General features: G+C 41.0%; 1 protein-coding gene across 1 annotated transcript in view; it reads left to right on the top strand.

Moving 5' to 3' along the window:
• The first annotated feature begins 6,579 nt into the window (after positions 1-6,579).
• The window catches only part of LOC149280621 (NADP-dependent malic enzyme, mitochondrial-like), a 70,942-nt gene continuing 56,818 nt past the window's right edge, over positions 6,580-20,703 (top strand). Inside the window, exon 1 of the mRNA XM_089500327.1 lies at positions 6,580-6,762. Coding sequence (XP_089356453.1) covers positions 6,580-6,762 — 183 coding nt within the window. The remainder of the gene's footprint in view (positions 6,763-20,703) is intronic.

Consider the following 20,703-nt stretch of genomic DNA (forward strand, 5'->3'; position numbering starts at 1 on the left):
AAAGCTTTATGTCTATCCCATTTATGTTTAAATTCCCTCACTGTATTGCCCTCCACCACTTCTGCTGGGAGACTGTTCCATTTATCTACTGGCTTCTGAGTAAAGTAGAACTTCCTTACTGACCCTCACATTTTAGACCAACATTTTTTGTTCCAATTGAAATGTTTCTATTGCATCCCCTCTCTCGTCTTTCCTTCAAGCCGTACATATTAAGATCCTTTAAAAGTTCCTGATCATTTCTGTCCTGCAAACCACTCGCCATTTTGGTCGCCCTCCTCTGAACTCTCTCCAATGTATCGATATCCTTCTGGAAATGAGATCTGTAAAGTGGCAGAACCTCCTCCCTCTTCCTGCTATTAATGCCACCGACCATACACCCCAGCACCCTGCGACGCTTTTTGAGATGCTTTATTGCATTGTCAGCTTGCCCTATACATTTATTGATGTAAAATGTATAGTCATTTTTTTTACTTATTATATATATATTTTATTGTTACATTTGGTTATCTTTTAATACATTTTTTAACTTAATTTAAATTAAATTAATTTAAAAATGAAAATGATTTAAATAATGCTATGAAAAGTTAGTTGTCTTAAAAGCTATAAACCTGGGTCGAATTTAGGACAGCGCACAAGTTCTTTGATCAATTCATAAAATAAGCCATTTATATAAACAGCCAAATGTTAAAGTATAAAATCTAAAAAGTGTTATTTTACAACATTAAGTTACTTGTTGTTACAGAATATTTAAATGGACAAACATAATGCCCCCCCCCAAATACTTCTTGTTAATTTACTATTTAAATAACCGCGTCCATTTATTTCTGTTAAATTCTTGAAAGATAAAATCTGGACTCTTGAAACCAGGTTAGGCCTCAAAGTGTCACAAGTGCTATAAAAAAAACTCATTTTTACCTTACATTACTGACAACAAGGCACCAACAAGGTGGATGAGATTAGATTGTGGTTAAAAAAATATTTTAAATTGGAACTATATGTTTTAATACCAGCAGGCGGTGGGGCATTCATCATTTTTCGGGCGCTGGCCTTAAAGTGCCAGGACTGATTTTAATCCGGTTTAAAGTAAATCAAAGCTGTTTTAAGTGAGAAACCCTACGTGTTCCCAAAAACTATACGAAGTGATACACAAACATGTATGTAAAAGGTTAATACATGCATGGCAACCAGGGCTAGATTTTCTTTAATTTGCAATGAGGCTTAAGGACTAGTAGCCCCCCTCCCCACCCAACCCAAAAAGAGTTTGGTAATATCGGTGTCCCCTGCATTGGGTTTCCAAGTTGCTTTTGGCCCCTGTGAGCCCCACAAGCCATTTTATTTGGCCTAACGTTCCTGATTGCCACGTCAGACACAATGTGGATTTTCCGATGCAGAAAACGGGCTGTTTGGGCAAATCATGTCAGACGTCACAGGGTCATATCACCTCAGTGCTGTCAACACGCACAATCTGTATTTCGTTACAAAGCTGGTGTTGCGCATGGACAGCGTCGGAAACTCTGACCTGTTATTGGTTAGGACGTTGGATTTTATGTTTTACGTAATTGTTTAAGACGTTGTTTAAATGTCCACGGACTATTTTACCTCATCAGAGCCGAATTCACGTGGTCTTTACCCGGCATATAGTAACTACCGTATTTGCTCGATTATAGGACGAGGTTTTTTTCAGAGCAAATGCTCTGAAAAATACCCCTCGTCTTATAATCGGGGTCGTCTTATAATCAGACCTCAAATAGGTCTGACTATGAGACGACTAAGATCCAGATCCCCGCAGCGATGCAGGGGACCTGGATCCTCCTGTCTCCCCCCCACACCCGGCACGGGGAACTCTGATCTCTGACAGTCGGGGAAGGTCTGCGCGATGGACGCAGAAAACCCCCGCTGCTAGCCACGCCTCCTTCCGGCTGCAGCGAAAGTGCGTGGGATCTACACGCTGCCCCGGCTGCATGACAGGGGAGTCAGAAGCACCGGTAAGTTTTGGGGGGGGTGTTAAATGGGGGGCATAAGGCATTTCTGGAGGCAGAGTGCTCTGTGAAATGCCTTTTAACCCCCTTAATGCCACTCTGCCTCCAGAAATGCCTTTTTAACCCTCTATACGCCACTCTGCCTCCTGAATGCCTTAAACCTCCCTAGATGCCACTCTGCCCCATAATATGCCTTTTAACCCTCTAAATGCCAGAGTGGCATATAGGGGTATAAGGCATTTCTGGATGCAGAGTGGCACATAGGGGGTCAAAAGGCATATCATGGGGCACAGTGGCATATAGGGTTAAAAGGCATATCATGAGGCACAGTGGCATTTAGAGGGTTAAAAGGCATATCATGGGGCACAGTGGCATATAGGGGGGGTATAAGGCATTTCTGGGGCAGATGTGCATAACTGGGGGGCAGGTTGGAAAATAGAAGGAAATAAAACCAAAATTTTTTTCTCAATCATAGCTTTTATTTAAAAAAATAGTTTACATGAATTAACATTTACTGGTAAAACTTTTTTCCTATAGGGTCGTCTTATATTCAGGCTTTTTCTTTTTTTTCCTAAATTAATATTCAGATTTGGGGGGTCGTCTTATAATGGAGCAAATACGGTAATTAAGAACATCTGCCACATATTACATACGATGTGACACAAAATAACAACATTTGGATCCTCCAAGAAACTTAGTGGTGAGAAAAAACTCTCACCGTTTTTTATTTCTAGTATCAGATTAAAATATGTTTGAAAAAAATTGTGATGTTTTATTTTTCAAAAAAATTCTAGTTTTCATATAATAAAATGTTTTCTGGCAGCCCAATTTACTAGACAAACACCCTGACTCATTTTCATACTGTCTTGAGGTAACAATAGAATAGCTCAGTCTTAATCACCCAGCTAGATACTCTGACTTACACATACACATTCACGCTTGCAGAAACACGTACACATTCATGCTCGCACAAACACACTTAAACATACACATTCACGCTCGCACAAACACTTACACATACACATTTATGCTCGCAGCAACACATACACATTCATGCTCGCAGAAACACTTACACATACACATTCACGCTCGCACAAACACTCTTACTCTAACATACACAAACACACACATCCTCCCTGGCCTGTGTTACATGACCCTGCTGCATTCGCACCTCAGCAACTGGCCCGGTCCAGCCCAGAACAGCTCTTTGTGACAAATTAAGCCCCTGGCTATCCCTCTTGGACAGCTTTTGTGCTTAATTCTCTAATTCTGCGAGTAGCTTTTTGGTATTTTCTAAACACTAATTGATTGATTTCATACTCGTCGAGTGGACTCCCCCCTCCCACTCCTGTTGTTTTTCTCATGTTTTATTCAGTGGAGAATTATCGAGAATATAGAAACAAATGCTCCAAATCCTCTTGAATTTACAGCGATATTATGTTATTTTCACAGTACCCTGTATCATTTTTAATATTAATTCTGCTTTACAACATTTTATATGGAAGATTTACACAGTAGATTTTAGCTGAGAGTTGTGTGGGTGGTTAATGCATTATTTCACAGTTTTTTCTTTAGTTGTGCATAAATATGGCTCTCCGACCAGAGCCCTCGGATCGGTTCGTCTTAGCGCTACGGACATTGTTGGCGCTATATAAATTATAAATGATGATAATAATAATTCCCTATGCCTATCCTGGGCTTTAAATAAATGTTCTGTTTTACCCTTAATTTCTAAGTGCTTTATATAGACACTTAGTAGCTTTTTAGAAAAAAATTATAACATTACATACATCTGCACCTTGTTTAGGTATCTGAGAGTGACAACCTGTGGTCATGGGGTATAACTCCTATCACCCTTTCCCAGCATGGTTCTCCGTAACTGAATCATTCTCCAGTTTAATCCACCGGTAGTAATAGTACAAAGGAGGAGAAATGTTAAAACAAGAGGTCAGAGGGTTACATGGGATGTAAGGAAGTTTTACTTTACTGAGATAGTCGTAGATAAGTGGAACAGCCTCCTAGCATTAGTGGTAAAAGGTTTTAATAGAGTCACAGTATGACCCTGAGTCTCAGATTTTTTACCCCAAGCTCAGGGTAAAGGGGCAGATTCTTAGGGTCACACAGTCTGGAACTGACTACTTCCTATTCTCCCCCCGCCGTGATCGTAAGACTTCCAACTGGTGCTTTTGCTACTCGTACATTTTATTATTATTATTATCTTTTATTTATATAGCGCCAACAGTTTACGCAGCACTTAATACAATACATATATTCAAGGGGTATGACAAGAAGAGAATTGACAGACTAACACAAACCCATACACTAGGTGGAGAGAGTTATAGTTGATATCCCTGCTTGAATGCTGGTGACTCTAACGTATCTTTAAATAACGACAAGTCAAGGTTCCTATGACGACCAATGTTAGAGTTGTTCAGTTAATGCATTTGGTTACTACATACTATCCATGAGGGGCTATTAAAGGGTTAATATTTCCAGAGTCTCTAGAAAGTTCCCAGATGTGACGATATGCAAACATGTACGTGACGTACGGCTTCCCGAATCTAAGACGAGACCAACGACTGATTAAGGTCGGAGTCTTTACAGCAGGAGCAACGGGCTGACTAGACGGGGGCCGAATGGGTTCGCTCTGCCGGCAGATTCTGTTTCTATGTTAACTATGTCTGCGTTAGCATTTTGTACTGCTCAATAAAGTTGTTGAAGAAAAAAAAAAAAAGAGGCAGAAGCGGTCTCTGGCTCTGCCCTAATAAAGAGAGCTTTAGTTGACTTAACTCCTGCCGTGCCGTGTGCAGCTGTCGGTGCACGCAGAACCCCCGCAGGTAAACGCAACAAACGACGCCAGACCGGCAGCGCGGGGTCTGCAGCCGGGGTCTCCTCTGTGTGTTTTCACGCAGGTTTCAGCCTCGCTTTCCTGCACTTTTACAGAATTAATTAACCTTGTGCTGTTCCTGGCAGGTCTGTGCCTTGTATGTATGTATATAAATGTATAGAATAATAAATAAATGTATAAAATATACATATATATATGTGTACGTCTGCGCTCGTCGTGTAGATGTATACAGATAGATTTTTCTGTGTTTCTAGTATTTGTGGGATGCCAGGAGACTGCGGAAATGACTCATTTAAGTGATGCCCAAAGCTGTTTAACCCTTACCTCCCAGAATAAATTGGTATTGATTCTTTAAGATGTTTCCCCCCCCCAAATATAATGTATTTACATTGTACAAGCGAAGCCATTTTTAAACAGCGCGTGTGGATACCGTTGGATACAATGTAATATAGAAATGTTTATTTGTTACTTTGCTGGATCTTCACCCAGGCGCTGTCTCTTAGACGGTTATGGTAATTTTATCGCTAGACGAAGAACGGCGGTTGTTTTCTCTGTTAACTTGGTAATTGCAGTAAAAACATCTGAATGGTTTTATTCCTTTGTTTCTTCCTGGGCATAATCATCTCAGTGGGTAAATACGGTAATTTATCAAGCATTAAATATCATTTGATTTATAGAACATATATGTTTTATTCTTTTACTGGTGCAGAACGTGTTGTAGGTTCTGACATGAGCTCCTTATGTGAAGCTCGGGTACCAAACCTGTAGGGCCACAAAGCACACTAGCCTGAATGGCTTTGAGAGGTCCTAATGGTCCTTCTTCCAGGCGTTGGAGTCTTCATTGTTTTACAGTAAGATAAAGTCTTGGTGTCTTTATTTATTGAGGAGTTCTGCACAAAAGCTCCAGTGAAGAACATTCCACGACTTTCTATCTATCCAAAGGTCAACATGCGGTCAGTTAGTGGTCCATCCCCAGGAGATGTGGAGATGGATGCTTAAGATTCTCCGAGAGGTTTCCTCTGTTCTATAAGAGCAGGTGATCCCTGTAGAGCGCAAATTATTCAAACAGAGACTTCAAGGTCAACACAAACCTGCAAAGTCTTGGAGAGAGGGAGGTTTTTGTCACTCTTAATCAATGAGTTGGGTCACTCTGAAGCACCACCGGACCATGAATTATGTGAGGGTCACAAGGTCAGGATTTTGGTACATATTTTCAATGGAAATCCCGTAACTGTTGAGTATACGTGTCCTTTATTTACTATTCTTTAGATTCGGTCTTCCGAGCGAGGGTTAAATGGTGATCTATTCACAAGCCAAACACAAACTATTGTATTGTAAACTTTCAAAGGTTTGGGGTCACTTAGAAATCTCCTTGTTTTTGAAAGAAAAGCACATTTTGCCCATGAGCTTAACATCAAATGAGTCAGAAACCCAGCGCAGACGGGGTTAATGTTGTAAATGACTATTGTAGCTGAAACAGCTGATTGTTAATGGAATCTCTTCATAGGCGCACAGAGGCCCTTTATCACTCCCATCACTCCTGGGTTCCAATGGCCCTTTTTATCACTCCCATCACTCCTGTGTTCCAATGACTAGATGGTGAAAAGAAAATTGTAGCAATGCTTGACTCCTACATAGCTTGGCTGAGAGTTGTAGGATTTATAGTTCAAATATACTTGGACATGACATAACGGCTATTCCTTTCTTTTCTCATTTAGATAGAAGATGAATTGCTTGATTGGGAAGCACGTGATGTCCGCTCGAGCTGTCGGCTGCACAGGGAGAGCACCGTCCTTATTCGCCCTTCTAAAGAATCCCCACCGCGCAACTTTGCCGAGAGTCTGCCATTCAGGGGCAGGAGAAGCGCAGCCGGTCCAAACACAAGCCATTAAGAAGAGGGGCTATGACATCACGAGGAACCCTCAGCTCAACAAAGTAAGAGGAGACCCCGTCTGTTTGGGGATCTGAACCGATATTAAGGGTCTCGTGATCCGTAATGCAACTTATAATGTGAGGAAAAATATTAGACGAGTATGATCTCAAAGTTTATCTGGGACAATGTGTGCATTATTCGTGAACACGTAATGTGACACGGGAGCCGCTGCCGCCATGGAAATAAAATGACCAATCAGCTGAGGTTCATTTGTTGAACGTACCAGACTGTTTAATCAATGATTGTTTTAGTGGAACAGCACCTTTAAATGTGGTATACTCCAGCCTGGGCATTGCTAGCGAGATATTAAGCAGGTGGGGAGTCTGCCTGTTTTTTGTTTTTTTTCTGGGTGCTAGCATTTCCAGATTTTGTGTGTTTATTCCTTAAATCCCAATTCCTGCCCTTGAGGTTGCTTTCCCTTGGAAGATGTTTGTGTTGACCTTGTGTGTGCGCGATATGAGTTCGAAATGCCTTTTTTTATTTTAACTACAAACCTTATTTTTTTTCACCCCAATCTGCGTAATGCACTTTTGTCAATGAAGAATTTTTTTTACGTAATATACAAAGTTAGACCAAGTTGCTCAGAACCAAATTCCTTTTAGATTGGCCTTTGATTTACAGATGGGGTAGAAATCATCCATCCTTTACCCTTCATGGATAACAAGGCTGACTGGGTCCCCCCCTGGCTTTGCAGTGTGAGTGAGGATACCCCGTGTCCACCACAAATGGTATAAAATCCGTTTGATTTAACCCCCGCCACCCCATTGTGTTTATGATCTTATTCACAACCCTTTCCATCTTGGCCTATCCCACCAGCTCTCCTAATTATTCTCACCTTTTCCGATCCACTTCGTATGGATCATGAGGAGCCCATCCTAATGATCACGGAATACAGAAGGCCCTCACAGCAAAGTGTGGATTGCGCAGAAAGTCCATACATGGACCACACAAAGGTTCCAGTAAGTGCGTAGCTGTGACCCTTATTCTATCCTTTTCTATTTAACACAGTAAGAAAAGGTAAACATGCATGGGATACCCATATGGCTCCTAATTCCAAAAGACAATAGAGTAGTGGGCAGTTCTAGCACTTTTGTTGCAAATCTTTGGACCAGCTTGCTGGGTCGTAATAAACCTTGTAATCGTACTTATTCCTAAGATTGCCTGTTTTTGGTCGTATGATAACATTTGCTTAGGGAAACAGGTAGGGTTTTCACCAAAGTGATATGTCGTAAAATGCCCGTTACAATCGTCGACACGGCGGCTGTTATCTGCCTCGGCCGGTTTCATTGAACCATCTGAACGATCGCTTGCGGCTTCTGTTTGCTCACGCAGGATACGGACCTTATTGACCGATAACGAAAGCAAACACCGCTCCGGGGTTAAAACAGCAAATCGAGTAAGTGCTGGGTTAAAATTCCGTCTCGCACCTAGAAGCCATTACAAGGTTCTAACCTGTAGACACTGGTCGGATTGGCAAATCTTGCCATACCTGGGAACTCTTAGGCTTTGCCCCCCGAGTATCAGGGGTTTTGCCCCAATCTCAGGGTGATGGGGAAGATTCTCAGGTTCGTACAGAGCGGAGCTGACTCCTTCCTGTTGTACACGGCCGTGACCACATAGAAGACTCCCAAACTGGTGTTTTTGCTGTTATGGTTGATATCCCTGCTTGAATGTAGGTGACTCAATGAAGTTTATCTTTAAAGGATGTGTTTATTTAACGAGTCAGTACATGGGATCGTCATTATGGGCTATTAAAGGGTTAATATTTCAAGTCAGCTATTCTGAATAATTGTACACAAGAAACACATTTTTATTTTTAACAGAAGACAACCCATTATGTGCTTATTGTGTAGCAGATTATTATTATTATTATTATTATTAATAATAAATAATACAATTAATAATATTATATTTTATTTGTATAGAGCCAACCTGTGGCGTATTCTAAACTAAGCACAGGCTAGAGTGGCCGGTTCCTTAATCGCCATTTAAAGTAGAGCACCGGGTTATGACATCATAAATTGATTCCAGCTAGAAAGGACAATTTTTGCCACCTTTTAATAATTTTTGTTTTTCATTAATCCTTTTGAATAAGAAGAAACAAAGGTTTTTGCAATCACCCACACAAGACTTTGCTCAGCAGAAAGTTTCATGAAATCCACAAAGTTCCTGCCAGGTTTTGTTCCTTTTTTTTTATCAATAAATGTGTTTGCTTCAGCGAATCTGCTGCTTAGCCGCTGAAAATTATCCGCGCCAGCAGATCTTGGCCATAGTTATACTGTTTACTTGCGCAATTGTCAGAAACGTGTATACCAGTTAGTGTATTAGAATAGTGATGTATCATATGATGTCATAGCTCACTGTAAAAGGGTTTTAACAAAGTACAGGAGGGAAGTTTTTATTTCAAAAGGAGGATGAATTATAGAACAAGATGTTAATCTATAAATGGGGGGTTTAGATGGGAGCTTTTCTTTACTGAGAGGGAGGTAGATAAGTGGAACAGCCTCCCAGCAGAAGTGGTAGAGGCTAATGGAGTGAGGGAATTAAAGCATGCATGGGATAATGATTAAAGTTTGAGTCTTTACATCACAGAGAATCGGCAGACTAGACGGGGGGCCGAATCGTTCATATCTGTGTATCTTCAGTTTACGTCTTTAGGACCCGTCCTCGCCATAGAGACAATGGCGAGCATGTCTATGCCCTCCTTCCACATTCTTAACTAAAAGCTGGTGTCATCCCATGACCCTACCCAGACCGTGACCCTAAGACGCTGGAAATATTAACCCTTTAATAGCCTGTGATGAAGATTCTATGTAGTGACCCTGACTCCAGGGATCAGCCCTAGATCCAGGGGGTCACGACGGCTTCTCCTGACAAGCGCATAATTGAGTTTGTGCCCAGGATGACCGTACCCGATAATGACACACACACTTTATTGGGTGCAAACATAATTTCCACAGCCTTATTTAACTATACAATATTTAAAGGTCATTGTCAAAACAGACCACCACGGTTAGAACATAAATAAGATTTCCCTTTTATTAACAATGACAATGACCCCCCCCCCATAATAAATACATTTACCGTATAACAATGGCACCAACACGTACCAGGTGCCTCCACATTAACACATTGACCACAATAGGGGCATACCAAGACACCCCTACCAGACCATTTAACCAGATTATAAACCATGTAGGGGCATACCGAGACACCCCTACACCACCAACTTAACCAAACCCCCAATGCAGGGGCATACCGAGACACCCCTACACCACCAACTTAACCAAAGCACCAATGCAGGGGCATACCGAGACACCCCTACACCACCAACTTAACCAAACCCCCAATGCAGGGGCATACCGAGACACCCCTACACCACCAACTTAACCAAACCCCCAATGCAGGGGCATACCGAGACACCCCTACACCACCAACTTAACCAAAGCACCAATGCAGGGGCATACCGAGACACCCCTACACCACCCCAGGTTCTGAGCCACAGGCCAGTTTGAAACCTACCAAACTAACTTGAACCAAGTCAAATTAGTAAACCAAACCACAAAATCCACCGTACTAAACAATAATCCCCAACTATCCCCGCCGCTGTGACAAGTAGTCACCCCCACAACCCACTATTGAAGGGAGGGAGGGTGGGACAACCAGGATTTAGAAAAGCAGTTAAGTGACCGTTTACAAAATGATAGTAACCCCACCCATAACAAATTTTGAACCAATTAAATCACTCCTTATGCACACCACCTAGCTCTGTCAAGGCCCACTCCACCTAAGCTGCGCTGTTCCATGGGCTTCAAGACCCCCCCTATAGCCAAGAAAGTACCTAATTGTTATCGTTTGTTGCCGTTGATTTATTTATTTGGGTATTCCGTTGAGTATCTGTAGGGCAGCATCTGTAATTATAACAGGGTCCTGAGTTACCATTAGGGAAAATGGCTGTTTGATTTCATGATTGTTAATAGAGGAAAATGTGTTACTCATATATATATATATTTATTTATTTTTTTTAAGTATTTAGAACCTTAGTTCCTTCTCTGCAATACAAGACGCAGCATGCCGAGTAATCTGCTTTAAACATCTTGGGCAAAGTGAGAGTGAAACGGTAGCCAAATTCTACGCATATGCTGCGCCCAGGGCCGGCCTTAGGGGTGTGCGACCTGTGCGACCGCACAGGGCGCCATGGTTGCAGGGGCGCCTGACCAGGACTTAGATGAAAGCATCGGGTTTTTTTTTGGTTTTTTTTAAAACTTTATTTAACATCATTCATGTTAAATAAAGTTTTAAAAAAAAAAACGATGCTTAAATCTAAGTCCCGGTCAGGGGCGCCAAGCGGTTGCTCGTGAAGTTCTCGGCAACCGCTCGGCGCCCCTTACTCTCCGTGACTCCGTCGCTGTGCCGGCATCTCATGTTGAGCGCCGGACTATTCCGGCTCTCAACATGAAATGCCGGCACCGTGGCAGAGCGAGAAGACGGATGCCTCCCGCTCTCACCGCAGGACTCCGGCAACAAGGTAAGTGGGGGGGGTGTAGTTTGAAGGGGCAGAGGGGGGGGGTGTAGTTTGAAGGGGCAGAGGGGGGGTGTAGTTTGAAGGGGCAGAGGGGGGGTGTAGTTTGAAGGGGCAGAGGGGGGGTGTAGTTTGAAGGGGCAGAGGGGGGGTGTAGTTTGAAGGGGCAGAGGGGGGTGTAGTTTGAAGGGGCAGAGGGGGTGTAGTTTGAAGGGGCAGAGGGGGGGTGTAGTTTGAAGGGGCAGAGGGGGGGGTGTAGTTTGAAGGGGCAGAGGGGGGGTGTAGTTTGAAGGGGCAGAGGGGGGGGTGTAGTTTGAAGGGGCAGAGGGGGGGTGTAGTTTGAAGGGGCAGAGGGGGTGTAGTTTGAATGGGCAGAGGGGGGTAGTTTGAGGGGCGGTAGTTTGAAGGGGCATGGGGGGGTAGTTTGAAGGGGCAGAGAGGGGGGGGTAGTGAGGGGGGGCGCCAGAGGAGTAGTCCGCACAGGGCGCCACAACGCCTAAGGCCGGCTCTGGCTGCGCCCCCTAAAACTATCCAAAAAATTGCAATTGTCTTCAGTTAGAAAAATCATATTGTTTATTTGGTCAATTTATATTGAGGAACACCAGCCTAATCGCCAATTTGGGAATATTTTACTTTATTTTAAAGACACAGTAAGCGAAAAGCTGGCAGTGTTTGTAGCTTATTGTCGGATGGTGACATCCAACAGTGAGGACTCGACGATGTCTATGAACGCTGTGGGCGACCGACCGGCTCTCTCCTTCGGGACACTGAAGGAAATTCTCATTGAAAGATAAATTACTTTGTTTGAACCTTTTTAAGGTCATGTTTTCAAATGTACTGTCCCTTTAAATTGTCCAGAACACCCCTTTCTCATGGATCAGTGGAACTGTGTTTGTCTACAACTATATATAGCTATAGCTATAGCTATATAGAGCGTTTCTGATGATGGGGGGGGGGTGAGGGATTTTAAGAAGCCTACAGGAACAGTCACGAAATAAAAACATTGACGGGACTGATGCTTTATTTAAGGACATTGATAGTCGAGACAAAGCCGTGTGCCGTTATTCGAATCCCAAACCCGCTGTGAAAGCCTGATTGTGAATCCATCAAAGCCACCTTCATGTCTTCACAGAATGAGATCTCGCCTCGCTTAACGCTGCGTTAAAACGTTTTTCTCCGGGAGCTTTCCAAGGCAGCGGCAAAAGCCTGGGCCAGCCTTGAATAATGCCGTGAAATTTAGTGGGATTTACGGATTGGGCACCGCGGGCTGTCATTTAAACGTCTCGTTTCCCGCACTAGTTATGAAATGTATAAAAAGTTATTCAATTAGGAGTGGGTTAGCTGTGTGCTGGGATAACCATCTCACCACAGGAGACAGAAAATAATATTTAATGGCAAATATAACCGAAAGGCTAGCAATAGGAACTGAGAGGCGATTATTTATTTATATATATATATAATATAAGAGGATGAGTAACGATCATATTATATGTCACACAGCGATGAGCTTTATGCACCTAGAAGGTTTACTTTACTAGTAGTGGCTTCCTTCCCGAGACTGCACTGCGCATGCCCAATCACATTTACTTCTCTCTTACCTGTTGCTTTGTAACCTCTATTGACATTTATACGCAAAGCATTGATTCCAATTCTTCCCCGTTCTGTGCCATTTTTTAATGATACCTGGTCTTAACGTCCCAGCCTGGGTAACGTTAATTTGCCTTATCTTTGTGGTTTTTGCAGATTTCCTAGTAGCCTGTGTAAATATTTCTTTCTGCTCTGAGTACTAAGATCTATCATGTTTGTTTTTTTACAGAGCCTTTCCAATGCTCATTAAAAAAAAAAATCACAGCCATCCATCAATTACTCTTCCGCCCGTATGGAATCTCCTTGGGGGGGGGGGGGGGGCATTTTGCAAGCAGTCCTGCTGTTTGTTTGCACAGGCAGTTTTAATGCAAGCAATCTCCATATCATCAATTATTACCAGCGTTCTATACATATATTTAACATCTCTGTAAGCTGACTTATTTACCTAAATTACACTTTTTTTGAGCAACAAGTTTTTTTGTTTTTTTTTATGCGTTTGATCTATGACTATAACCGGGCAAATATGGTAAATATATATTTATTAAAACCCCACTTTATGTGTATCCCAAGGGGTCCGGATGATTATCCATCATCATTAACTCCTTTGTGACCATAGGACGTACTATTTGTATAAATATTTTTTTGCCCCGGCGGTGACTTTTCTCGACTGGTACGCAGGAGATGAGACTGTTGTTCCTTATCAGCAGGTACCAGCGTTGCTGTCTTCAGGCTGATAGAATAAATGTAATAACACTCAGCCATTATTATTTCCTTTTTTTATATTTTAGAGGGATAATCTTATTTACGGTTTACACTTTACCTGGGGGGAGATATATATCAAAGATATATATCAAAGATAGATAAAAGATCAAAGGCTGCCCCATGGATATATTTGGGAAAATATATTGTTATTGGTTACCTAACATTGCTCTGTTATACAGAATGGCACAGAAAATGGTTAAGGATCATAGCTGTTCGGACATTTTTAGATCAGACAGCGGAAGAACAGGGAAGCCGAAACATCAATATTAACTTTCAAATTCTTAGTTTCTAAGTAAATAAACACATGGCTCATTAAATATCTCTCTAAATACTGAAGTTTTCTGTTACTGTACCAGGGGTGTTTTTATAGAAACATTGTATTTGACGGCAGATAAGAACCAGATCTGGTCTGTCTGATTTTTCTGCTCAAACCTTAGTCAGTCGTGCATCTCGTCTTAGCTTCAGGAGCCATATGTCTATCCCATGCATGTTTAATACCCTCGCTGTATTACCCTCTACCGCTTCTGATGGGAGGCTGTTCCACTTTTCTACCACCTCCTTACATTACATTACAAGCCTGAACTGAAACAACATTCAGCCGTAATGAATATTCATTCATGCACCTAAAGTGCTTAACCCAGGTATGGGGCCTTTTACTGATGGAGATTTTAATTATATATTGGAAGACCCACTCACAGTAACTGTTAATTTTACACTCATGAATGATTTAACATGACTCGTTGCTTCCCACTTACGTGACCTGAAATGAATGATTTACTGTAACAGTAGGGGGTATTTTGTGCCTTAAAAATTAGAGCATAATTGATAAAAACTATTATTATGAAAATAATTAAGCCCGTCTCACTTTTCCTGTATGTCAGTTTGTTACCCTTTAATGTAGTGGGAGATGGGCTGAAACAACATATATTGTATGTAACTTCATACAGTATATCCATTGCTCATTAGAAGTCAGGTGGCAGCCAGGAGCCGAGTAACACCTTGTTGATTTTGGTGGAAAAACGGTTCATATCTCCTTCAGAAATGGATAAAGAGAGGCAAACTTGCCTTAAGCAACTCTCTAGAGTCTACTCTCTAGTGTCTATTTACTAAGGCTAAGTTGGAGTGATGTCAACGTTAAATCAAGCTGCTAATGTTGGTTTTAATGAAGCATCTCAATAAAGTCAACTTGGCTATTGACGACCAGATCCAAACTCGTGAAGAGTCGCAGTTCTGGTCACAGAATCCAGAATCACTTCCATGTACACGGTCTGTAGCTTTTTATGGCTTTCTATCTTGCCTATACCCACCTCATCCATTCTAGACATCTTGTGATGTAATCGTCTTCATCTTTTTGTAGATTTTTTTTTTAGAATTAAAATAGACATTTTGTTATTTCAAAGGAAAAGCATAGGGCAATTTAGTAATTTTAAGCTTTATTAAAAGCAATGAATTTTGTTATAGAAATGAGCTTTTATCCTCTAAATATATGCCTCATTCATGTTTCCGCCCTGCAGAAAGTCATTTTACAACATATAATTAGAAATAATAATAAGAAGTTATTGAACGTTATTAAAGGTCAAAAATATTAGCAAATCCCTAACCACAAAATGATTGTAATTGCATGTGAAGTAAAAGGCTGTGGAAGTGGCATTACATGACTCGGGCTCCTTTTTGTCCAGGTGATGAAGAATTCTGCCATGTGTTAATCAACGTCATTTTACTTTTGCTGAAAGGCATGCTACGTGACTTCTATACAGGCTATAGCAATGGTCTCCAACCCAGTCCTAAAGGCACACCAATGGTCCATCTTTTCTGAATTTGGCTATTGAACTACAAAGTGGTAATTGGGAAATCGGGCACTGTTAGTGTGTCTTGAGGACTGGGTTGGGAGTCTCTGCTCTTCAGGGCATTGTCTACATCTAGACCGGGAACTTGATTAGAATTTCAATCATGAAGCCCTTGTAATACAACATAGTAACCTCATATTACACTGCCTGACAGCATATAGTTTTAGCATTAAAAGCTGTATGTGTCCCTCAGCTCCTTCTTCACAATTTGGGCTTTCGACTTTGAGGTCTAGTCACTTAAGGAAGAGTTGTGGTTTCAACTCCTTGACTTCACCGTCCATTATGAGAGGCCAACGCTGGAAGGTTCCTCCACCAAGTGGGACTGAGTTGACCCTTCATAATGTATAATTTAATGTGTGAGGAAACTTTGAAAATAATCTCACTGATTTCACTATGCATTATACAGGGCCAGTCAAACTCTTGCTCCAGTAGAAGCTCCCTGCGGAAGGGCCTTCATGATATAGAATTAACGCAAGCAGCTGATATCACAGCTCTCTGTTTAGTGAATATACAGCATTGTCATTTGTCCCTTTTCTGTCCGTGTTTCCTTTTTTTTTTCTTACCGAGTACCCATATAGTTACAAAAAGAGAAATGTGCTCAGAATTTGCTAAGAGCACTGGGGGGAAAAAAGAAAGTAAAGTGTTTTTTACCATTCCGTATTGTGTGAAATAGTATCTATAAGTTGCTACAGTCTTATACTCATCTAATTGCTACAAAACCGTTGCTACATTTTTCATAACTGAAATTCAATTTTGCTTTATGAACGTTCGCTTCTGTCTGAGGCCTGAGGGATTCCAGTCTTAGAAAGAATACAAAAGCAAAGAAAAGATCAAAGAAAAAGAAAAGGTCCTGTGCGTTTCGCCAACATCATTCGGCTTCGCCAGGGAAAAGACAAGAACCGCCATTACCAGGCGCTAAAAGTTAAACAAATAAAAGATCTGATTGGACGGTGGGTGAAGCTTCTCTGTCCTCAAACGCCATTCATTAGTATATTAATAATATATAATTATGATCATCACAACATTTATGCTCAACAAGGGGCAGTACACCCTCTGTATATTGATGGAGCATCTATACCGCCTTGGAACGCGTGTAATAGTTCTCTTGATGATGAAGTTTGTTGTTATTCTACAGACGATGGCGGGTAATGGATGAAGGGCAAAACTGGACAGACCTTAATTTACAAGGAAGGGTAAAGGTGGAATTAAGGAAACAGAACTCTGTTTCTCACGTAACGCAACACAATTACATTGTGGCAAACCAAGAGCACATCAGCATATCTAATAATGTATTATTACTGAACTGATGGGGTTTTTGTTTTTTTTATTGGTCATCATTGAATTTAGTGCAATAGCAAAGTCGTTATAATTTCAGATTTATTTTTATCATTTAGCTTGGAACCTCATTAAATGGAAATCTCATGACAAACATGCGCTTTGTTTTAATGCCTTACAAAGAACACTAAGATTCTAAACTGCCCCAAAGGAGCCCTTAACCTTAGCCAATGTGAGGATGCTCCATCGAAGCACTCAATAGGAGCAATGTTTTAAGATTAATTAAGGGTTATATATTAACATAATCATCATATATCATACTAATATATTGAGATTAATTATGGGTGTAAAATGCTGGGGCAGGGCTTTGTTGGGTGTCGGGGGGGGGGGGGCTGTTGAGGTCCATACTTATTCAGACTCCTATCAACACTGTGTATAAGATTTTTATTTTTAAAGGGCCAGGATTATGGCTGGCTATACCCTGCCTCATGTGCTTGAACCAAGGAGCCTCTGATGACCCTTCTAGCAGCCCCATGCTCCAAATTGTGCTTTGAAAAAGGGTGACATTATGGTTTTAGTGGCTCTTAAAGAGGCAGTAACCTTCAGATTGTGTTTGATAAATATATATGCATATAAATGGCTTTGGAGGTTTGTCAGCATTATGTTGTGATTTGTTAGAAAGGGGACAGAGTCGAGGAAGACACCTGGAAATAAACCTTTTGCTACCAGTGCCTACACCATCCCGTTACTATTTTAGCATCTAGAAGCTTTACTAATTAGATGAGTCTTTTCTAAATGAAAGGACGTGCTATACTAGGGAGTTCCTTCTGTGCCTGTCATGGTCACTTTAATTGAAACCTGTTTCTTTTCTGACCAAGTATCCACTATGTACCGTATTTCCCCATGTATAGGATGCTCCCATGTATAAGATGCACGTTCATTTTGGGGCCTGACATTTAAAAAAAAAAAAATAAAAAAAAATGATTACATAAAGTTATTGAACTCAAGTTTTATTCATCATAAAATTCATACTCCTCATCCTCATTACTCCCATCCATTAACTGCCCCTAAATTAACCCCCACCTCCCCTAACTTTCAGCAGCCCAAATATTAATTTTAAACTTACTGTTAGATGAGTTGCTGAGCAGTGTGGATGCTATAAGGAAAGGGGCGGGGCCAATCTTCGGTGTGGCTGCAGGGAGGGACTGGGAAGCAGAAATGGGCGGGGCCAATCAGCGGGACTGCGGAGAGGGACTGGGAAGCAGAAAGGGGCGGGGACAATCAGAGTGTATGCAGATAGGGACTGAGAAGTAGTAACTGCAATCTACACCCACTGTATAAGACGCACCCGTTTTTAGACCCCTCATTTTTTTAAAAAAAAGATGCGTCTTACACATGGGCAAATACGGTACATTCCTTTACCAAGTATCAACTTTTATGATTGCTTCCTATAGAATACCACTATCTTTGAGGACTAAGTAGGTTTTGGAGTTTGTTCTTGACCTGCTGTTAATCCCCCCCCCCCCCCAGAGGACAGTCATAATACAGAAATTGAGAAACGCCAAATTAAGTTTTATGTTTTACTTTGTTCTAACTTTTTCCAACTTCAGAAGATGCTCTGAAAGTAATAGGCAGCTGTGACTTTGCTACATTTAGTTATCTTTTGTATTATTTAGGTTCGCTTACCGATGCGTTCATTTACGATCGTTGTGGGGGGTTTTTCGCCTTTCAGTCTGTGTAATAGGGCCTGCTGAGAAAGAGATTGGCTTATCATGCGCTTGAAATATGGCCTTTGTCACACACAATATTTTTTTTTTTTTGAGTGCTCAAGAAGGATGGATATTTCTTAAGTTAATGCAAAAAAAAAAAGTACACTTGATAATTCAGAGGTGAAGAAATGAAGCCATTCGCTGTTAACAGCAAGACTTCCAACCCTCTTCAATTGAATTTGTTCTCTCAACTTGTCTTTAGTTTTTATTTGTTTTTTTATTAGTAGTAGTTATCCAGCAAACTCAACACACTTGAAGTACAGAATAATACATCGACCACTGATAATATAATATATAACTTCATAAAATTAATTTCCCATATAGTATGTGGCGCTTGACCAGCGGAAAGATTATATATCACTGAATTTTCTTTGAATGTGCAGTCATTTATTTTACAAATCGTATATATGCTTATTTCCTCAATGCGTGGGATCCAACACCTACTTATAAGAGGGGAGATATGATCTAATATGATATGATCTGACACATGTATCTGTTATTCTTACAAATGGAATGCGGAAACGACCAGCGAATTGTGAAATGACTGCTTGAATGATATCCCAATGGGAAGGCAGATCTAACTTCTCGTTTGCACTATCCCTTCCTGTGCAATTGATGGAAACAAAAGATATTTTGACAGGGAAGGACAATGAGGGTGTCGAACCATACATCAAGACGGGTGTTCCCGGAAACGGGAAATGTGGCATTGTTATAACACTTAAAAAGTGGGGTTCATTCAAGGGTAGCGTAGAGCCGGACTGTAGCTGCTCATCATAGGGGCTGCCCCGTGTCTGATACGGGTATTTAATTTAATTTAAACATAACCAGAGAGCGTTCTCAATGTAACGGTGGGACTTTTCAGAGCAGCAAAATGTTGAGGGTGTTTTTTTTTTTTTTTGTTTGTTTTTTTTGTTTTTTTGTTGAAAGCCTAAATTTTGTTATATGGAGGCCACACTTGATGGACGAATAGGGCGCATAGAATAGCTTATGTTTTATGTGATGTAAGAGTCTATTGCTTATTTCTGCTCCATGTCATCTTAGAACATGTGGAGAGAGTCCCAAAGAGATGGGGAGTGGGATCATACTTCTATCTCTCTGTAGAAGGCTTGCAAGCCAGTATGTGACCACGTTAGAAATTGACTGACCAAATAGAGTGTTTTTTGTGGTTTTTTTTAAAGAAAAATAAGAATGATAAAATTTATTACAAATAACTTTTAGCGTATAAGGTTTGCAGGATCTCCAGGCTGGTGGGGTAGGAATGGACAGCAATGACTTCTTCTCTAGTTTGAACCCTATACAAGCTCTCCAAAGGAGATTGCAAGGACATTATATTCTGGTACTGTGCATATGGCAGAAGCCCAATAAAGCAGATGACAGAGATCCTTGCTGGGTAAACACATCTCATCTGCCTTATAAGCAGGATCTTCTGGATGACTGCCATCACTCCCAGGGCTGTCCAAGGCTTAGGCTTCATACTACCAAATACTCTTTCATAGCAATTCATTAAATAGGTTTCCAGGAGAAAATACAAAATAAAAACATGATATTGTGTTACTGACTGCATAGGGCAGGAATTTATTGGGTTTGTGTACAAACCTAAGAGGTTTTGGCTCTCGTTGGACTCCTCCCCAGCTGTCTCTTCTGAATGGATGGAGCATACCATGGTATGCTCTTTGGACATGGTCAATGGGTGAGCTCCCATTGAAATTAGCGATATGTATGTATGTATGTATGGTGATGATAATGTCCAACATGTATTACATTTTCTTTTTTTTAAATACACAATTTTGGAGACTATTCTGTTAAACTCCACTTCTTGAATGAAATTTGCATTCTCATAATCTGAGAGTAACAAAGACCAGTTTATTGTAAATATTTTTATTGTGTGATATTTCTGGCTTTATAATTCACTCTGATCTTTCCGCTGTTATACTTTTTATAAGGGTCCCGTAACCTTCAAATAGTTCTGAGTAGATCTTTTATGGATATTCCTGGCACAAGAATAGCATACGGTGCTATACAGACTAAGATATTAGGTCATTAAAAGAAATTCCAAGCTAATTTTACAGGAAATCGGCAAATCAATCAGCTCCTATCTGCCATCAGATCCTACCAGTTGACTTTTTTCCCCCACCCACACTCTACATGCTTTTTGGCCAAAGGTTATTTCTAAATTCTTGC

This window comes from Sceloporus occidentalis, unplaced genomic scaffold (assembly GCF_023333645.1).
Source record: "Sceloporus occidentalis isolate IW3139 unplaced genomic scaffold, rSceOcc1.0.p SCAF_151, whole genome shotgun sequence".
NCBI lineage: Eukaryota > Metazoa > Chordata > Lepidosauria > Squamata > Phrynosomatidae > Sceloporus > Sceloporus occidentalis.